The sequence below is a fragment of the Otolemur garnettii genome, unplaced genomic scaffold (genome assembly GCF_000181295.1).
Source record: "Otolemur garnettii isolate 467f Iridium unplaced genomic scaffold, OtoGar3 scaffold00020, whole genome shotgun sequence".
Taxonomy (NCBI): domain Eukaryota; kingdom Metazoa; phylum Chordata; class Mammalia; order Primates; family Galagidae; genus Otolemur; species Otolemur garnettii.
Genome location: NW_003852415.1, coordinates 17,144,151 through 17,163,998, shown reverse-complemented (window position 1 = coordinate 17,163,998; position 19,848 = coordinate 17,144,151). Strand labels below are relative to the sequence as shown.

Sequence of the window (19,848 nt, the reverse complement as noted above, 5' to 3'; positions counted from 1 at the left end):
GCCCGGCTATTTTTTGGTTGCAGCCATTATTGTTGTTTGGTGGGTCTGTGCTGGATTCGAACCTGCCACCTTAGGTGTACGTGGCTGGCGCCTTAGCTGCTTGAGCCACAGGCACTGAGCTGGAAGTATAGACATTTTAACAATGTTGGTTCTTCCCAGACATGAGCATGGTGTGTTCTTCCATTTGTTAATATTTTCTGCTATTTCTTTTCTTAGGGTTTCTTAATTTTCTTTGTAGAGGTACTTTACCTCTTTTGTTAGGTGTATTCCTAGGTATTTCATTTTCTTTGACGCTACACTGAAGGGAATTGTGTCCTCGATTAGCTTCTCATCTTGGTTATTATTGGCATATACAAAGGTTTCTGATTTGTGGACATTGATTTTATATCCTGAGACATTACTGTATTTTTTGATCACTTCCAGGAGTCTTATGGTTGAGTCTTTAGGGTTCTCTAAGTATAAGATTATATCGTTGGCAAAGAGAGAGTATGACCTCCTCTGCCCCCAGTTACATGCCCTTTATTTCCTTCTCTTGACTGATTGTATTAGCTAGAACTTCCAGCACTATGTTGAATTGCAGTGGTGATAGAGGACAGCCTTGTCTGTTTCCAGTTCTAAGTGGAAAAGCTTTCACAGTTTTACTCCATTCAGTATAATATTAGCTGTGGGTTTGTTGTAGATGGCTACAATCAGTTTAACAAATGTGCCACCTATGCCTATTTTTTTCAGAGTTCTAATTAGAAAAGGATGCTGAATTTTATAGAATGCTTTTTCTGCATCCATTAAGAGGATCATATGGTCTTTGTTTTTGCTTCTGTTGATATGGTGAACTACATTTATGGACTTACATATGTTAAACAAGCCTTGCATCCCTGGGATGAAATCTACTTGATCATGATGAATAATTTTTTTTTAATGTGTAGCTGTTATCTACCAGCTGGGATTTTATTGAGAATTTTTGCATCTATAATCATTAGTGAAATTGATCTGAAATTCTCAGTTGGGTCTTTTCCTAGTTTCAGCATCAGGGTGATGTTTGCTTCATAGAACGTGTTGGGGAAGATTCCTTCCTTCTCAATTTTTTGGAATAAATTCTGCAGTATGGGTATAAGCTCTTCTTTGAAGGTTTGAGAGAATTCTGTATGAACCCATCTGGACCAGGGATTATTTTTGTTGGGAGATTTTTTATTGTTTCTTTGATCTCAGTTCTTGAAATTGGTCTGTTCAAAAAGATCTATTTCTTCTTGATTATGTTTAGGGAAAGGGTGTGATTCCAGGTATCGATCCATTTCCTCCACATTGTCAAATTTCTGAGCATAAAGTTTCTTGTAGTCCTCAGAGATGATCTCTTGTATCTGTAGCATCTGTTATTTTTTCCTTTATTGTTTCTGATTGAGGTGATTAGAGATTTTACTTTTCTGTTTCTAATTAATCTGGCTAAAGGCTTATTGATTTTATTTAATTTTTTGAGAAATCAACTTTTTGTTTTATTAATTTTCTGAATGATTCTTTTGTTTTCAATTTCATTAATCTCTGATTTAATTTTGGTTATTTCTTTTTTCTCCTGGATTTGAGATTGTTTTTCTTTTTCCAATTCCATAAGATGGTTCATGACTGTGTGTTGATGTGTTCTCTTTCTGTTTTTCAAATATAGGCATCTAATGTGATCAATTTCTGTCTTAAGACTGCTTCTTCTGTATCCCACAGGTTTGGGTAACTAACTTGTGTCTTCATTATTGTTATGTTTGAGGCATTTAACAATTTCCTCTTTTATCTCTTCCTGAACCCAATTATCATTTAGCATAAAGTTGTTTAATTTCCAAGTCTTTGTGTGAGGATGAAAGTTTTTGTTGGAGTTGAGTTCCACCTTTATTGCCTCGTGGTCTGAGAAGATAGAAGGTGCAATTTCTATTCTTTTAATTTTGCTGAGTTTTGATTTGTATCCTAGGATATGGTTGATTTTGGAGTACATACCATGGGCTGACAAGAAAAATGTGTATTCCTTAGCTTTGGGATGGTGTGTTCTGTATGTCTATTAAACCCATTTGTTCTAGGGTCATATTTAAGTCCTTTATCTTTAATTTCTGTTTAGAGGGTCTGCCCAGTTCTGTCAGAGAAGTGTTAAAGTCCCCAACTATTATGGTGTTATAGGATATCATATTGCTCAGACCCATCAAGGTCTGTTTCATGAATCTGGGAGGATTTAAGTTGGATGCATAAATATTTAAAATTGAAATGTCTTCTTGTTGAATTGTTCCTTTAACTAGTATAAAGTGTCCATCTTTGTCTTTCTTAACTTTAGTTGCTTTAAATCTGCTTGGATCTAAAAATAAGATTGCAACCCCTCCTTTTTTAAAATTTCCATTTGCTTGAAATACTGTTTTCTATTCCTTAACCCTGAGTCTTTATTTGTCCTTCAAGGCTAGGTGTGTCTCCTAGAGACAGCATATGGTTTTGTGCTGTGGTTTTGTTAGGAGACAGAGAGCACAGACAACAACCTATATGGTCCTTATTCCAAACTTAGTTGCCTTCAGTGATCACCTGATTGTTTCCTCAGCAATCAGACCCTGCCAGGTTGGGATCTTAAAGCTCACAAGAATCCATCAGGAGCAGGTCTCACAATGCCCCTTGACTCCAATTCCTGTGGGGCAAGCTGAATTCCCTCAGCTTGTTCCAAGAGTGGAGTTTTGATCCTGGCAGGTGCAATTAGGACAGCCATGCTTTAGGCCCCTGCTAAGACCTCCTTATAACCTTTCCACAATGGGAGTCCCCTGGCCACTGAGACCTTCTCAGTATGGCTGTCTCACTAGATACCAAACCTATGGCAGGTCCACTCCAACTGGCACTCAAATCTGGTTGCTTATACTGTTTGAGTCCACCCACTCTTCTAAGCTTTCCACTCAACATGCAGCTTCCCCCAATAACTGAAAATTCCAGACAGTCTTCCTCCCTTCCTGGGCCTCTGTGGGTGGCCAGCCAATCTCAGCCAGTCACAGTCACTTGCTTAATTCATCAGATTTCCACGACACTGGATCATATGCTGTATCCAGCTCACCATCTCCTCACTGTGTTCCCTGAGCTATGACTCTGGGTAATGTCCCTGTGCCAGGTATGGCTGGGTTCTCTCTTTTTCCCCAGTCATTCTAGGAGAACTCAGGTGAACAATCCTTCTGATCTGCCCCACCCACACTTGTATTGCTGGGAAATGCAATTTCCTTTATAAGTGTTTCTTTCTTTCTTTCTTTTTTTTTTTTTTTGGTAGGCCCAGGCTGGATTTGAACCCACCAACTCTGGTGTACGTGGCTGGCACCTTAGCTGCTTGAGCTACAGGCACTGAGCCTATAAGTATTTCTTTTTCCTCTGGTTTCTTTCAGAATTTTCCCTTGATTTTTTGAAGTCTGAATATGATATGCCTAACTACCAAAAGGTGGAGCCTTTTTGGTGTTTATCCTGCTTAGTACTCTGAGCTTCTTGGTGTTGTGTGTGGTATTAATTTTGGAGGAAATTATCAATCATGATTGCTTCAAATGTTGCTTCTGTTTCTTTTTCTCTCTCTTCTTTCTCTAGTATTCCCATTAGCATAGGTTACACCTTTTGTAGTTATCTCACTGTTCTTGGATATTCTATTCTAGTTTTTTTTTGCAGTTTTTGGCTGGGGCTGGATTTGAACCTACCACCTCCAGCATATGGGGCCCGTGCCCTACTCCTTGAGCCATAGGTGCCGCCCTCTAGTTTTGTTTTAAGTCTTTTTTCTTTTTGCTTTTCAGTTTGGGCAGTTTCTATTGAAATATCCTCAAGCTCAGAGATTCTTTCCTCAGCCATGTCCAGTCTACCGATGAACTCATCAAAGGCATTCTTCATTTCTCTTACAGCATTATTGATCTCTACCATTTCTTTTTCATTCTTTCTTAAAATTTCCATCTTTCTGCATACATTAGCCACCTATTCTTACATATTATCTACTTTTTGCAGTAAATCCTTTAGCATATTAATTACAGTTAAAAAAATTCCTGCTCTGATAATGCCAACATTTCTGACAGTCTGACGCTGTTCAGTCACTTCCAACTGTGTTTTTTCCTGTTAGTTCCTCTTCTAATTTTTTGTTGAAAGGCAAAAAGCAAGCTGGGTACAGTGGGTCATGCCTATAATCCTAGCACTCTGGGAGGCTGAGCAGGTGGATTGCTTGAGCTCAGGAGTTTGAGACCAGCCTGAGCAAAAGTGAGACCCCTATCTCTACTAAAAATAGAAAAAACTGAGGCAAGAGGCTCACTTGAGCCGCTTGAGCCCAAGAGTTGGAGGTTGCTGTGAGCTATGATGCCACAGCACTTTACCTAGGCCAACAGCTTGGGACTCTCAAAAAAAAAAAAAAAAGGTGAACATGATATACTTGTAAAAGGAACTGCAGCAAATGGGCCTTTAGTAATGGGGTGGTAAGGTACAGAGAAGAAGGAAAGGGGAGGGAACAGTATATGGTCCTATGATTAGGTCTCAGCCTTTTGGAAGCCTGTGCCTCTGTCCTGTGAACTTCACCAGTACTTCTCAGTTTTTGGCCCCCAACCCCCTTAGTTGGGACAGCATTGATAGAGGAAATTGGAGTTGGGTGTTTCCCTTCCCCCAGGTAAGTTACTGTCTGGTAAAATGATTTTCCTTGGGAACAGATCTTATTAAGAAGAACAGAATGTTCTGGTATATTTGAAAATGGTTCATGTTCCTTACCCCCTGACAGAAGCATGAGGGGATTTTTCTTTGATACACATTGTGAGAACCTGGTTGAGCTCCTGGAAGTAAACTCACAAAAGCACGGTTCTCATCTCCCTCCCCCCATGTGGGCCCCCTGGAGTTTTTAACTCTCAATCTCTTATTTCACACTGAGTCTCCAGCAATTCCTCGATCACGGTCCAGGTTTTCCCACCCTGGCACTGATTCCCCAAAAGTTTCCCTTCTCTCCAGGCTAATTTTGACCATGAAAGAGAGCCTTTCCTGGGTATCTGTCAATCTTTCTGAAACTTGTGGGGAGGTTGAGGGAGGAAGGCCAGGCCTAAAAGGACCTGGATGTGGGAAAGGTGGGTCTTGGGGTGGAAGGGCAGCAGCAGGAAGGGCCAGGCAACCTGAGGCAGAAGAAAGTGAAAGGAGAGGTGGGAAGCCTCTTGCTTCCTCCAAACATGTACGGAATTCTTGTCTTCCCATTCACTAGGCAGATGAAAGCACAGATTACCCTCTTCTGAGATGTCTTCCTGACCACAGAGAAAGTATACCTCCTGTCACTCCCTCTCACCTACTCATTCTATCACCTCATAGCCCTTATCATTATTTAAAATCATCTGGTGTGTGTATTTGTCAGGGCTCATCACCTATCTCCAGTCCTAGAATCAGAGCTCTGTAGAGGGGGTCATTACTGCTATAACCCCAATGCTCAGGTGAATGCCTGGCACAGAGTTAGTGTTTGTTGAATGACTATGAGAAATTAGAGGCTGAGAACCACATCCCCTCCCTGCCTTTGTACCTTCTGTACCACTTGCAAAGAAGAAGACCTTCTGGCCTGGCCTAGGCTCTAAGACACATCCCCCATCCTGGGCAGCTGGGCCTGACTAGGCAGCCATACAAGTACTCACCAGCAATGACAGCAAAGTCAGCTGCCACATCACAAGCGATGACATCCCCATTCCGTATATGCTTCTTCACAGCCTCCTTGACTTTGCCCATCCCAAGCTCATTGCCTCCATCACCTACTCCTGTGGGAAGGGAGAATGGTGTAAGCACACAGGGTCAGGGCAAAATGGGGTGGTTGTGGGGCAAGGAAGCCCCTCCACATGTGCTTTGTCACTTCTGGGAAGGGAAAGAGGTTGGCTTTCAACATATTTTCAGATGTGCTTTCTGCTCCAGCCTTGTGAGTTTAAGTTTAGAATTTACCAGAGCGTGGGTTTGTCCCCCTTTGGGGGACAGATGGAGCATGCTCTGTGCTGCTGGTGCCTGGCCCACAGGAGATGCAAGAAGGTGACACACAGATCCACTGTTCAACTGCCTCCCGCTCACTGAGCCCCATTGGGGTAACTGGACATTACACTGGCAGAGGGAACTGGTACAGATAGTTATAGTCAGTTCTCAATTTACTTTAAAGGCTTCTGCTTAATGAGAAATGTGCGTGTATTAAGTAATTTTAATCTATAGCAGAGGGGTGCCTGGCAAACATGAGAGATAGCCTAATCAGGAGTACACACACTCTAAGGGCAGTGGGTTAGCACTTGAAAGAGACCAGAGACCCAACTGATAATTAGCACCAGAGGATTTGTTGATTAGCATAATAACTGAGTGCCAGAATAAATAAATGTTGGAAATGATTTCATTCACTGGTGAAATGAATGATGTTCAGGATAGGTAGACTGGCTAAAAATAATCAACAAACACCCTTACACTTGTGAAACAAGATTTAAAATCAAATCTAGTAAGCCCTGCAGCCTATATACCTTGAAAAAGTGCTCTAGGTCTAAGGGATACTGTTTGGTTCTGAGTCTAGGTATTTCTGGAGGATTCTGTGGATTGAAGGTCAACTGAACCAATCTAGAAGATGGCTGCAGCTGTCTCAATAACCTTTAATGCACTGCGGGTGTCTTTGTGCCTCGGGGACAGAGGGCTAGGCATCTCATGCTTACAAAACAGATGTGCCACTGTTCTAGTGTCGGCCTCTATAGAGGCTGAGATCTGTGGGAGAATCACAAGTGTTCACTGAGGGATGGCAAAGGGGGAAATAGAACTCACCCAACTCAAGCATGAGGACTGGATTTGGCCAAAAGAGTTGTGAATGACTAAACACCTTGGATTCATACCTGATGATTTTTCCAGAAAAATTTTCTAGATCTGTTGACAGGCCATTGAAGGAAAATAATGCCACTGCATAATATTGGTATTTTGTCTGAATGTGTCTTTTTTAGTGTTTTATGAACTTTATCTTGTTCACATGTCTCGTCAGTCTTATCCACAGTGTTGTTATCTTTACTGTACAGAGCAGGCCCCTCTCTGAGGTGGGCAGCACATGGGAAGTGAGAATCTTGATTCTTAATTGAGTGCTACGCCCATGACCTGGCAGCTGTTTATGGTTCCTGAGGAATAAGGGTTTGAACGGTTCAGGGGCCTACAAAGGGGGGCAGCTTGAAGCCACAAATGTCCAGGTCCATCTGCTTCCTTTGGGGCTTCAGGGGCATCACAGCACAGATTGGGGTCCCATTTGGGAGTTATGGGCTTGTCCCAGTAGCTCTTTCAGACCCTATTTGTTCCTTTAGACCTGAGGACAGCTTCCTTCTCTCCTGGAACCCAGGGCTCTGGTCTTGCCTGCCCAAGGAAGTGACAGGAAGCTGGAAGGCTCTGCTGTGTACCACACCCACAGCCTCTTCTGGGAAAGGCCAGAGCAATTTGCAGAAATTTTCTTAGCAGCCCAGAAGGCTTTCATTGTCTCATCAAAGCCTCAAAAGACAAAGCAGACTAATGAGTCTGGGAAACAGAAGTGTTTGAATGGAGAGAACAATAAACACAGAATGCCAGAAAAGTACCCGGGGCCTGAGACCTGCCCCCAGAGGGAGGAAAGTGAGTTCTCCAGGAAGGTTCCAGTAAGCCTTTTGGAAATTCATGATAATGGGTTAGGGGGAGTCTCTATGTGCCTTCTAAAGCCACCAGCCCCAGGCCTCACTGTTGGATAATATACTGCCTTGCCTGCCTAAAAGTGGTGTAGAGAGGCTGAAATAATACAACAGATGTGAAACCTCTTAGAAAATTATGAAGTTCTGTACAAACGCAAATTATCACAAATTATTACATTATCAACAAGAAATATTATTCTAATCATATATTAGATATATTTAAAAATTAATACGCTTCATAAAATGATACACAACACACATGGTCCATTCCAACCTATGTGACTAAAACAACATGCTGTGCCTCAGTTTTACCATTGATATTATTTTATTAGTAGTAGTATTACTTTAGAGTCAGGCGAACAGAACGTGCTTGGTTATAAGGGTCATTTCCCTTCCTTGCTTGTGGGAATGCTGGGTTTCTGAATGGCAGTGACGTTAGTGTCTGTACTGACCATAATAAAGATTTTCCTTAGAATGAAAAACCTTAGTCTCCATGTAACTCTTTCTTTTTTTTTTTTGTAGAGACAGAGTCTCACTTTATCACCCTCAATAGAGTGCTGTGGCATCACACTGCTGCAGGGGTCCTCAAACTTTTTAAACATGGGGCCAGTTCACTGTCCCTCAGATCATTGGAGGGCCAGACTGTGGGTCCCAGGACAAGTCGGCTGCTAACAGGACAGGCAGCGGAGGCAAAAACACCCGGAGTGCTGGATAAATGTCCTTGGTGGGTCGCATGTGGCCCGCAGGCCATAGTTTGAGGACGCCTGGCTCGTAGCAACCTCCAACTCCTGGGCTTAGGCGATTCTCTTGCCTCAGCCTCCCGAGTAGCTGGGACTACAGGTGCCCGCTACAACGCCCGGCTATTTTTTTGTTGTTGTTGCAGTGGCCGGGGGCCGAGTTTGAACCTGCCACCCTCGGTATATGGGGCCGGAGCCCTACTCACTGAGCCACAGGCACCGTCCCTCCATGTAACTCTTTCTGGTCATGTGTTCAGCAGTCAATAAAAAGACACTTGGCAGTGACAGGTTCTTGTTGCACACTCAGTGCTAATGCTCTCCTTCCTTACCAGTTGATGAGATTCCAGGAATCTTCTTGGCAGCAAGAAAAAGATCGTCAATGGGGTCCACCAAGTGCTTGATGTTCATCTTTCTGGCGTTGTAGTAATTGCCATCAGCAGCTCTGCCGGCACGCTCTATGGCCACCAGGTGGTCAAATCTGCGAGGAATAAGAGCAGTTGGGCCCTCTTGGACAGTACATGTTGCGTCATGCCTTTGTGTGTTTGTGTGCTGGCTACTTTGTTCTTTCTTTGATTCCTTCACTCCTACAGAACTTGAATAAACACTTAAGCTATGCCAGGGCCTGTCTATCAGATCATTTTAAGAAATAGCTTCAGAATCTCCATCCATTTCTTTATTAGACTCAGAGGCTGTGAGCAGGGAGGTTGATGGTCAGGGTTACTGTGGTGGACGGGGATGCTGCTCGTGCCCACCGCCATCCTCTTAGTCCAGCAGAGTAGCCAGCCCCCGACGGTTCTGAATGTCAGCTGCTATGGGTCTACTGCTGCCCCCTGCCAGGTCTTGTTTGGTTTATAGACACAAAACAGATGGAAAAGGAATGGAGACAGAAAGTGAATAAATCTAACACAAGACAAACTGCTTAGATAGAGAAGTAAGGCCACAGTTGGCATGGTGGTCAGAATGTGGGCTGTGGAACCTGTCATCTGGGTTCCAATTTCATGTCCTCCTACCACTGGCCTTGGGCAAGTTGACCAACCTTCCTAACCTTCATTTCTGCATCTATAAGGTGACATAACAACAATACCTATCTTACATAGTGCTGAAAGGGTTAAATGAGAAAATGCACAAGAGGTAGGAATCACCACCAAAGCCTGTGCCCACTTTGTGCTCAGTACATGTTAGTTGTTGTTGCTATTATTCTTAGCAGGAAAAAAAGAATATATATACCTATATATTTTAGACAGAGTCTTACTCTGTCGCCCCTAGGTAGAGTGCTATGGCATCATAGCTCACAGCAACCTCAAACTCTAGGGCTCAAGTGATCCTCCTGCCTCAGGCTCCTGGGTATCTAGGACTATAGGCACCTGCCACAATGCTCAGCTAGTTTTTCCATTTTTAGTAAAGACAGGGTTTCACTCTTGCTCAGGCTGGTCTTGAACTCCCACCTCAGCCTCCGAGAGTGCTAGGATTATAGGTGTGAACCACTGCACCTGGCAGGAATAGTGTTTTGAAAATTTGATTTAAGAACACAAAAATTGTACTTTTACATCTCTGTCTCCCCACCATAGAGTTTTTCAAAATATAAATTCTTCTTTGGAAAACAGTATGGCCATTCCTCAGAAGATTTGATCCAGCAATTTCATTTCTAGGTATACGTCCAAAAGTAGTGAAAGACTGGAGGAGGTATTTGTCCACCCGTGCTCACAGCAGCATTATTCACAGTAGCTAAGAGGTAGAAGCAAGCCAAGTGCCCATGGAGAGATGAATGGATAAACAAAATGGGGTTCATACACAAAAAGGAATATTATTCAGCCTTAAAATGGTATGAAATTGCAGTGCCTGTGGCTCAGTGAGTAGGGCACCAGCCCCATATACTGAGGGTGGCAGGTTTGGACCCATCCCCAGCCAAACTGCAACAAAAAATAGCCAGGCACTGTGGCAGGCACCTGTAGTCCCAGCTACTTGGGAGGCTGAGGCAAGAGAATGGCTTAAGCCCAAGAGCTGGAGATTGCTGTGAGCTGTGACGCCACAGCACTCTACCAAGGGCGACAAAATGAGAGTCTGTCTCAAAAAAAAGTTATGAAATTTGGACACATGTTATAATATGAATGAATCTTGAGGACATTATGCTAAGTGAAATGAGCCAGTCACACAGGACCAATTTTGTACATGTATGACTCTACTCACACGAGAGTGCCTAGAGTAGTCAGACTCCTAGACAGAAAGTAGGGGTAGGGGCCGGGTTGGGGAGGAAATGAGGAGTTGTATTTAATAGGTACAGAGTTTCAGTTTTGCAAGATGGAAAGGTTCTGGAGATAGATGGCAGTGATGGCGGCACAACAATGTGAATGTATATAAGGCCGCTGAACTGGACACTTAAAACTGGTAACAACATTGTGTGTTGGCTCGGTGCCTGTGGCTCAAGCGGCTAAGGCGCCAGCCACGTACACCTAAGGTGGCGGGTTCGAATCCCCAGCCCAGGCCCGCCAAACAACAATGATGGCTGCAACCAAAAAATGACCAGGTGTTGTGGCGGGCGCCTGTAGTCCCAGCTACTTGGGAGGCTGAAGCAGGAGACTCGCTTGAGCCCAGGAGTTGGAGGTTGCTGTGAGCGTGATGCCATGGCACTCTACCCAGGGGGATAGCTTGAGGCTCCGTCAAAAAAAAAAAAACATTGTGTGTTATGCATATTTTGCCATAATAAAAAAAGCTGTGACTTCTTCTATAAATGCTTTTAAAAAACAAAATGTACAGCTCGGTGCCTGTGGCTCAAGTGGCTAAGGTGCCAGCCACATACACCTAAAGTGGCGGGTTTGAATCTAGCCCTGGCCTGCCAAACAACAACGATGGCTGCAACCAAAAAATAGCCGGGCATTGTTGCGTGCGCCTGTGGTTCCAGCTACTTGGGAGGCTGAGGCAGGAGACTTGCTTGAGCCCAGGAGTTGGAGGTTGCTGTGAGCTGTGATGCCAGGACACTCTACCCAGGGGGCCAGCTTGAGGCTCTGTCTCAAAAAAAAAAAAAATGTACATGCCTGTTCATATTCTTTGGTTGTGCTAGAATGTGGTAGTGCCACATGTGCCTCAAATGGGTAGACCATTGAGTAGGTCTTAGAGTGTAATCCTGCGGCTCCATGTCCATCTGGTGCAGGAAAAGCCGGACACTGAGAAGCCTAATTAACAGGAGGAAGAAGCTTTGACACTACATTTCCTCCACTTTGTGATAAAAAGGCAGTTAGATCAAGAGCTGCAGTCAAGAGCAATGTGTCCTCTGTTCTGGAGGGAGAACTCTACTTCTGGACCTCCCCTCAGGAAGAATTCCAGTGTATACATTGTGGGGGTTACAGATTTTTTAGTCCAGAAGCCTCCATTTAGTTATGGCGGAGAGGGGGAGTTACAATTCAGCTTTGGGCTGCCAGTTCCCCGGGAAAAGTTAACTCATCTTCTCCAAGATGAACAAGTTATCTCTCCCCACCAGCAAATCTGGCTCACTCTGCTCCACAGCAAACAGAGCGACACCTACATTATCTAACATTGGGGTCCCACCCAAGAGGATTTCCTAGTTTCTCCTTCAGGATCCAGGGCTTCTAATACTTGTATGCCAACCACTGGGAGAATATAAACATTTCTAATGCACACCACATATGTTCTTGCAGCTTTAAACAGTGTATCAAACCCATGACTGAATTTTTGCTTGGTGGTCAAAGAGTCTCATTACCAACACCAGATTCTGTTGGGAACTGTCATAGCTATGCCCTCAAGGCCTATTGAAGCGTATTTTAAAATTCTAAGTGGACATTTGCTAGTGCCTTATAAAATTTATAGGGCCAGATCTGCATTTTTTGACAAGACTAGAATAGAAGAGGATAGCATAGCACAGCATAGAATAGAATAGGATAGATCAGAGTACACTGCACATAGCAAGAGTCAACACTGTTTTTTGTCTAAACTTCTATTTCTATGTATATGTATACTGGTTTGCACTATGAAATTTTGGTTTGCAGGTGCCAAGGCATATTGCCAAAAAAATTCACAAAACACTGTGTTACAAATATAAGATCTGAAATACGTCTTTTGTGGGTTTTTTTGAGACAGAGCCTCAAGCTGTCCCCCTGGGTAGAGTGCCATGGCATTACAGCTCACAGCAACCTCCAACCCCTGGGCTCAAGTGAGTCTCCTGCCTCAGCCTCCCAAGTAGCTGGGACCACAGGCGACCGCCACAACGCCCGGCTATTTTTTGGTTGCAGCTGTCATTGTTGTTTGGCAGGCCCGGGCTGGATTTGAACCCGCCACCTTAGGTGTATGTGGCTGGCGCCTTAGCCACTTGAGCCACAGGCACTGAGCCCTGAAATACATCTTTATCTAAAATAAAGAAGTATTTCTGAAAATATTTAACCATCATATACACAGTAAAATATACATACAGACACAGTTTCATAAAAGAATACTTACCATTACTACACAAGATACACAATGACACTGTTTTTCTATTTCATTTCCCAATGGTGGCGGTCGCCCCCAACTGAAATGATTTTACTACTCTCTAATGCAGCAGTTCTTAACCTATGGGTCATGACCCACAGGAACTGTATTAAAGGGCTGTGGCATAGGGAAGGTTGAGAACCACTGCTCTAATGGGCTGTGACTCACAGTTTGAGAGCCTTTGAAATTTTAAAAATAATTATATCTCTTCTCTCTGGTCAGAAGACATGTCATCTCCCCCTGCTGACCAGGGATCTGCTACTTCCAGAGATGCTCTGTGAATCCCCAGTGTACCGTGAAACCCCCTCAGCCTTGTTCATTAGTCTTGGTTCATGGCTTTGATCCCTCTGAAGGGCCAGGGTGTGCAGAAGCTTTGTTGGTAAAGTTTAGAGTACAAGGGCTTTCCCACCAACATCCACTTAAACTAGGATGGGACATACATACCTAGGTGACTTGGGGTCCCCATCTTTGCAGAGAAACTCCTGAGCAACTTCCACTGATCCACCTTTGTAAGTTAATAATGGGACCTGTGTCTTCAGAACACCTTGAAAATAGAAAATAAAGACAAAGGGTAGACACCTCAGTCCTAGCATTTTGGGAATTCATGCTGGATTTTCCAAAGGTTCTTTGGAGAGTATCATTGCCATTACTGAATGAGGTCTATCTGCAGAACACTTTGTTAGGTGAGCCAAGGTTCTGACACAGTACACTTCAGTTTTCTTTTGGTCCTGAGTAAACACCAAGGTTGGCAGGGAGTGGGGGGCGGAATTAGACTAGTATAGGCCAGCCAGTGTGCTGTGTGTAAGATGCCCATGGGTATAGTAGCCTATTCTGTCTCATAGCCACTATAACAGTTAGATGCCCTCATTATAAGACGCCAGCCCTCTGTTAAGCAATTGACCTACACACTCTCATTTAATCTTCACAACAATTCAGTGTGCTAAAACCCCACATTATTCCCATTTTACAGAAAGGGAAAACTGAGGTCCAGAGATACTAAACAATTCTGGCAAGGTCATGTATGCACATCATCACCACAACTCCAATTCTCACCCCACTCTCTACCTCCCCACACATCTTCAGGGACATTCAAGAACAACCAAGGGAAAATTCTCAGAGTCTGGGCCTTGGCTTAGCTACCTGCATCAGAGTGCTTTTGAAAGCAAATTTGACTCAAAAATGGCACCTTTCGTAATTAAAAAAATAGTACATATTGTTATAGAATATGTGGGAAAAAACCAGAAAAATCCAAGAGCAAAATAAATAAACTTGGTTTATCATTAACTGTCTACCTCACAGGTTGGCATATTCAGTGGCCCAGAACAAAGTCTGCTCCATACAGAGAGCCTGGGGCAGGGGATCTTGGGCCCATCACTTATGGTCCTGCAGGAGCTCCTAGACAACTCTGCGGCCCAGCAGGTGCCAAGGCATGGACTTGGGGGCCCTTCAGACACCTTCCATAATCTCCTTTGTCAGCCCCTCACACCCTCACAAAAGGCCACCAGGTAAGCACAGCCACAGTGTCTATGTCAAAATCACTTGCTTCCTGAGACTCCTTTGGGAGCTTCCACCCTAGGGGGTCAGTGGGGCAAGCTGAGGTGAGGAACAAGGATCACTGTCAAGCACCCAAGTGCCCTTCATGGGGCTCCCTCCCCTCTCCCCCTAGCCTCACTCCTGGCTCAGAGGAGGAAGGCAGGAGATGGTCATCAGTCCCTCAGGGCATGTTCACTGAGCAAATCCTACCTGCAAAGCCATAGTGAGGGAATTTGGAGGGGGACAGTCATGACAAAGGGAAGGGCCCAGCCCCTCTATGTGCTGCATGGGCATCCCGGTGAGCCAGGGAGGCTGAAGTTACAGTGAAACAACCCTAGATGGCAACATCAGGCTACTTCCCAGCGATGTGACCAAGCCACATAAACCCTGTGAGCTCCAGCTATCTCCTCTGCAAAACAGGTGCTAATGACACCCACCTCCCAGCATGGCATGAGGGCGCATGTGGGGTACCCGGCTGAGTAGCTGCATAAGGGAGCCGCTGAGCAGAGGCTGGCTCTTTCTTACTTCTTTGATATTGGATCAAGGAAATAGGATACTAGTAAGAAGGGGTACCAAGGAGCCCAACAGGCCAGGAACATACCCCAAAGTGAGAGACAGACATGAGAAAGGACCCATGTCTCAAAAGGAAGGTCAGGGCAAGATGACATCTCACTTCTGAGCTACAAAGAAAGATCTGTGGTCAGTTTATGCTCAAGACAGGGAAGAAATGACTTTGTCTTTTCTTCTTTTTTTTTATTTTTTAAAAAATTTCCTAAGCAGGCTCGGCGCCTGTGGCTCAAGCGGCTAAGGCGCCAGCCACATACACCTAAGGTGGCAGGTTTGAATCCCCAGCCCGGGCCCGCCAAACAACAATGATGGCTGCAACCAAAAAATGGCCAGGCGTTGTGGTGGGTGCCTGTAGTCCCAGCTACTTGGGAGGCTGAGGCAGGAGACTCACTTGAGCCCAGGAGTTGGAGGTTGCTGTGAGCTGTGATGCCATAGCACTCTACCCAGGGTGATAGCTTGAGGCTCTGTCTAAAAAAAAAAAAAAAAAATTTCCTAAGGTTCTGCTATAACAAAAAAAGACTGAAATAATTTTTACTAAAAGGCCAAATTGCTTTTACATTCTTTGTCCAAACGTAATGATAATTCTGCAAAATCCAGCATAGCAAATTCCAGGCTCAGAGCCCATGTGGGTGAGCACTGGATCCATGTGGAAGCTGGGGGGCCTCTGAGCCCAGCGCCAGGTGAGCAGAGGGAGCAAAGCTACTTCTGGGAAGCAGGTGCCTAAGCACCTTCACCAAAGCCATTGTCACGTGGAAATGAGATATTGGTCAGGGAGCAGCATCCCCTTCCTCCTTGGTGTGTTTCCCGGCACCAAGACAACTCAGTCCCTGGCTTTTCCTCTCCTCCGGCTGCCACTGCTCATCTCCCTTGCTGGCTGCATACCTTCTCCTGGTCCTGTTTTCCAGGGGAGTCCCAGGATGCAATCTTAGGTTCTTTGCTGTCGCTACTTATTTCTGCGGGGGAGATCTCATCCAGGGTCCCGACCCCATCAATATGTCAACAGCTCTCCAAGTATCTTCCTGGCCCAGACCGCTCTCCTGAACTCACTCTGTGTAACTGACTGCCCACATGACTTCTCCACCTGTGTGTTAGACAGCTCATATTCAACAGGTTCAGAGCTACACTCTGGGTTTTATGTGCTTATGTGCCAAAATACACATAAAATTTATCACTTTTAAGTGTACAGTGGCAGTAGGTACATTGTACAACCATCATCACTATCCATCTACAGAACTTTTTCTTTTTTTGAGACACAGTCTCACTATGTCAACCTCAGTAGAGTGCTGTGGCATCACAGCTCACAGCAACCTCAAACTCTTGGGCTTTAAGCAATTCTCTTGCCTCAGCCTTCCAAGTAGCTGGGACTATAGGTGCCCACCACAATGCCCGGCTATTTTTTGTTATTGTTGTTGTTGTCATTGTTGTTTAGCTGGGCTGGGCTGGGTTCGAACCCACCAGCCTTGGTTTGAACCACTGTGCTACGGCCACCAAGCCATCTACAGCACTTTTTCATCCTCCCAAATTGAACCTCTATACCCATAAAACAACAATCCCCCCATTGTACTCTGGGAACCATGGTTCTATTTTCTGTTCCTATGGATTTGACTATTCTGGGGACCTCAGATAAGTGGACTCATGCAATACGACCATAATGTCCTCAAGGTTCACCCATATTGTAGCACGTGCCCGAACTTCCTGTATCCCTAAGGCTGACCTATATCCCCTTGTGTCTATATACTGTGTCTTATTTATCTTATTTATCAAAGGGCACTTGGGTTGCTTTCACCTCCTGGCTATTTCTAACAATGTTGCTATGAGCATGAGTGACAAATATCTCTTGAGGTTCTGCTTTCACTTTTGGGGGTTATGTATCCAGAAGTGGAATTGCTAGATCATATGGTAGTTTCTATTTTTGATTTCTTGAGCAGCTGCCATACTGTTTTATGCGGCATCTGCCCCATTTTACAATCCTACCAACAGGACACAAGCGTCAAACCTGGACTCCTGATTCATGCTGAAACTTGCACTCCCCCCACTTTACAGCAAATCAGTCCTTCCCATTCCCCAGTCCAGAAGCCTTAGAAAGAGCCCCGATCCCTGTCATACCTATATCCAAACCATCAGGACCCCATGCTGACTCTGCCCGCGAAGTATCCACAGCACCTGGCTCCTTCTTACCACTCCCACTTATACTTGTGCCACCCATCTGTTTGTGTTCCCCTGAAACTACAGCCTGAGACTTGGGCACAGGTGACTTCATGGGAGGTGGTGCCAGGAAGCAGGAAGGAGGGATCAGGGAAAGCAAGGCTGGAGGGGGAAAATATGCACCTTCAAGGCCATGGCTCTAGGGAGTGGGTCTCACTTCTACCTGGATGTTTGTCTTTTTTTTTTTTTCTTTGAGACGGAGCCTCAAGCTATCCCCCTGGGTAGAGTGCCATGGCATCATGCTCACAGCAACCTCCAACTCCTGGGCTCAAGCGAGTCTCCTGCCTCAGCCTCCCAAGTAGCTGGGACTACAGGCGCCTGCCACAACACCTGGCCATTTTTTTGGTTGCAGCCATCATTGTTGTTTGGCGGGCCCGGGCTGGGGATTCGAACCTGCCACCTTAGGTGTATGTGGCTGGCGCTTTAGCCGCTTGAGCCACATGCGCCAAGCCCTGGATGTTTGTCTTGACAGGAGGCAGGGCTCTTGTCCTGCAGCTCCTGTCCCCTAGGGCTTGAGGGTGTCTGAAGCTGTTGGCTCCACACATCCGGATGGTGTGGCTTTACATGGCTTTGCAGAGGCCCTGCAGGGACCTGACCTGTGGTGGGGCCTAGCCAGGTTAGCGTGACTCAGAACATCACTCCAGCTGTGGCTGACATCAGACAGGGTGGGGTAGGGTGGGGTTGAGCTGAAGGGATGTGCCATGTGCACCAGCTTCTCCAAGCCCCTTGTCTCCCACCCCCAATAACCTGACCAGTCTGCTTTTACCCCTGTTTCCATAGCAATCCAGTGATATTAACCATGGCCATGATCCACAGCCTAGGAAGCTCTTCCTTCAGCCAGCCCAGGCCTGACCCCCTCATCAACTCAAAGCCTGGGATCAAATGTCACTTTCAGGGGACAGACCACCCTGTTAGACCAGCAGCCCTGCTGCACGCCCCATCTCCAATTCCCTCAGGCTGGTCCACACCTCTTCCTAGAGCAGTGCCTCCTTCTAACGTCCTGTGTGCACATTTCGTCTACTGCCTGCCACACTCCACCAGGAGATGTGCTCTGTGAGGCCACACTGCTGTCATTTTTGTCACGAGGGACCTCAAAAGCCTAAAATAGTTTCTGGCACATTGTGGGTGCTCAATGGACATTTGTGGCATGCAATGCATTCTGTATGCACAGATGCAGACTTTTTGAAGCTTCCCAGGGAATGGATGCTTTAGGGTATGCCTTACTGGGGTTTAAACCCTTTTTAAACACTAAAAGGAAGATAATTCTTCTCTGAAGAATGAATCTTGAGGGACACAGAGAGACTGGTAGTGGGATGCAGTCTAGACTCACCAGGTTTCTAGATTCTGCCCAAGTAAAATTTCTGCAGGATGGAGGCAAGGTGAGGAGCCGCTATTCACACCAAGCCAATTTCATCACACTGCCAGAGGCATCACAGCCTCATGTCTTTAATTCCCACAGGTCTAATGCCCACCTGTGTTCTCTGGTGCCTCCCTGTCGGTGTGGGCCATGTGGGACACTGCTGTCTGAGCATTCAACCACTCTATACTCCAACACCCCTTCCCCACTCTGGAGGTCCAGAGCTGCCCTGGGCTGCTAAGAGTACTTGGCAGGTCACGCCCCGCCTCACACAGGGAGGGCAGCAGGTGCACAGGAAGGGTCATATGCTTTGGAGCCAGCTCAACATTCCCACCTGGGTGAATCATCAGGCTTCTTGGAGCCTCAGTCTTTTCATCTACAAGATAAGGATAAGCAGTCCAATGACAAAGAGTTGTTCTGAGCACACAGCCCTGTGCCAGGGGCCCAGTGAAAGTACTATGAATGCTGACCCCTCTAGCCTCTGCCCACAAAGGCATGTTTTGGGAAGTGGACCAAGCCCCTCTCACTGCTCACCTTGCTCAATAGCATCTTCAATGAGCTTCTGGTGCAAGTCCAAGGCCCTCTGGTCAACTACCATGGAGACCTCCTTCTCTAAGGCTTGCAGAAAGGCAGCCAGAGCAATGGCTCCTGGTGGGCCATCTGTCTCTTCCGGAGGCTGGTGATTGAAGTGGGTAGGGAACCCGGTGGTGATGAGCACTGAGTGGGCATGGGACAGCGACAGAGAGGCTTTCAGAAGCTCATCGTTACAGAGCAGGTGTCCAATCCCCCGGTTCCCTGAAATTACAAAAATCAAATCAAACCAAATCATAAAATAAAGTAATTTTAAGTAATTGTGTTTAAAGCAAAAACTTATACTAAGAGTAATTTACGGTTTGGGCTTTTTTCTCTTTTTTTATGAGTAAGAGTCTCACTCTATCACCCAGGCCTAGAGGGCAGTGGCACAATTATAGCTCAATGCAGCCTTGAATTCCTAACTTTAAGTGATCCTCCCACCTGCGCCTCCCAAAGTGCTGGGATTGCAGGTGTGACCCACTGTGCCTGGTCTGCTCTTTTTTTTTTTTGTTTGTTTGTTTTCAGTTTTTTTTTTTTTGAGACGGAGCCTCAAGCTATCCCCCTGAGTAGAGTGCCATGGCATCATGCTCATAGCAACCTCCAACTCCCGGGCTCAAGCGAGTCTCCTGCCTCAGCCTCCCAAGTAGCTGGGACTACAGGCGCCCACCTGGCCTGGCCATTTTTTGGTTGCAGCCATCATTGTTGTTTGGCGGGCCCGGGCTGGGGATTCGAACCTGCCACCTTAGGTGTATGTGGCTGGCGCCTT

General features: G+C 45.6%; 1 protein-coding gene across 5 annotated transcripts in view; it reads right to left on the bottom strand.

The window, feature by feature from the left end:
• Positions 1 to 19,848, bottom strand: part of DGLUCY (D-glutamate cyclase) — a 110,859-nt gene that overhangs the window by 21,600 nt on the left and 69,411 nt on the right. For all 5 annotated transcript variants that reach the window (XM_003786987.3, XM_023511562.1, XM_023511561.1 and 2 more), the window contains 4 exons: positions 19,044 to 19,304; positions 13,292 to 13,391; positions 8,698 to 8,846; positions 5,613 to 5,732 (listed from right to left, as the gene is read on the bottom strand). In XM_003786987.3, coding sequence (XP_003787035.1) covers positions 5,613 to 5,732; positions 8,698 to 8,846; positions 13,292 to 13,391; positions 19,044 to 19,304 — 630 coding nt within the window. The remainder of the gene's footprint in view (positions 1 to 5,612; positions 5,733 to 8,697; positions 8,847 to 13,291; positions 13,392 to 19,043; positions 19,305 to 19,848) is intronic.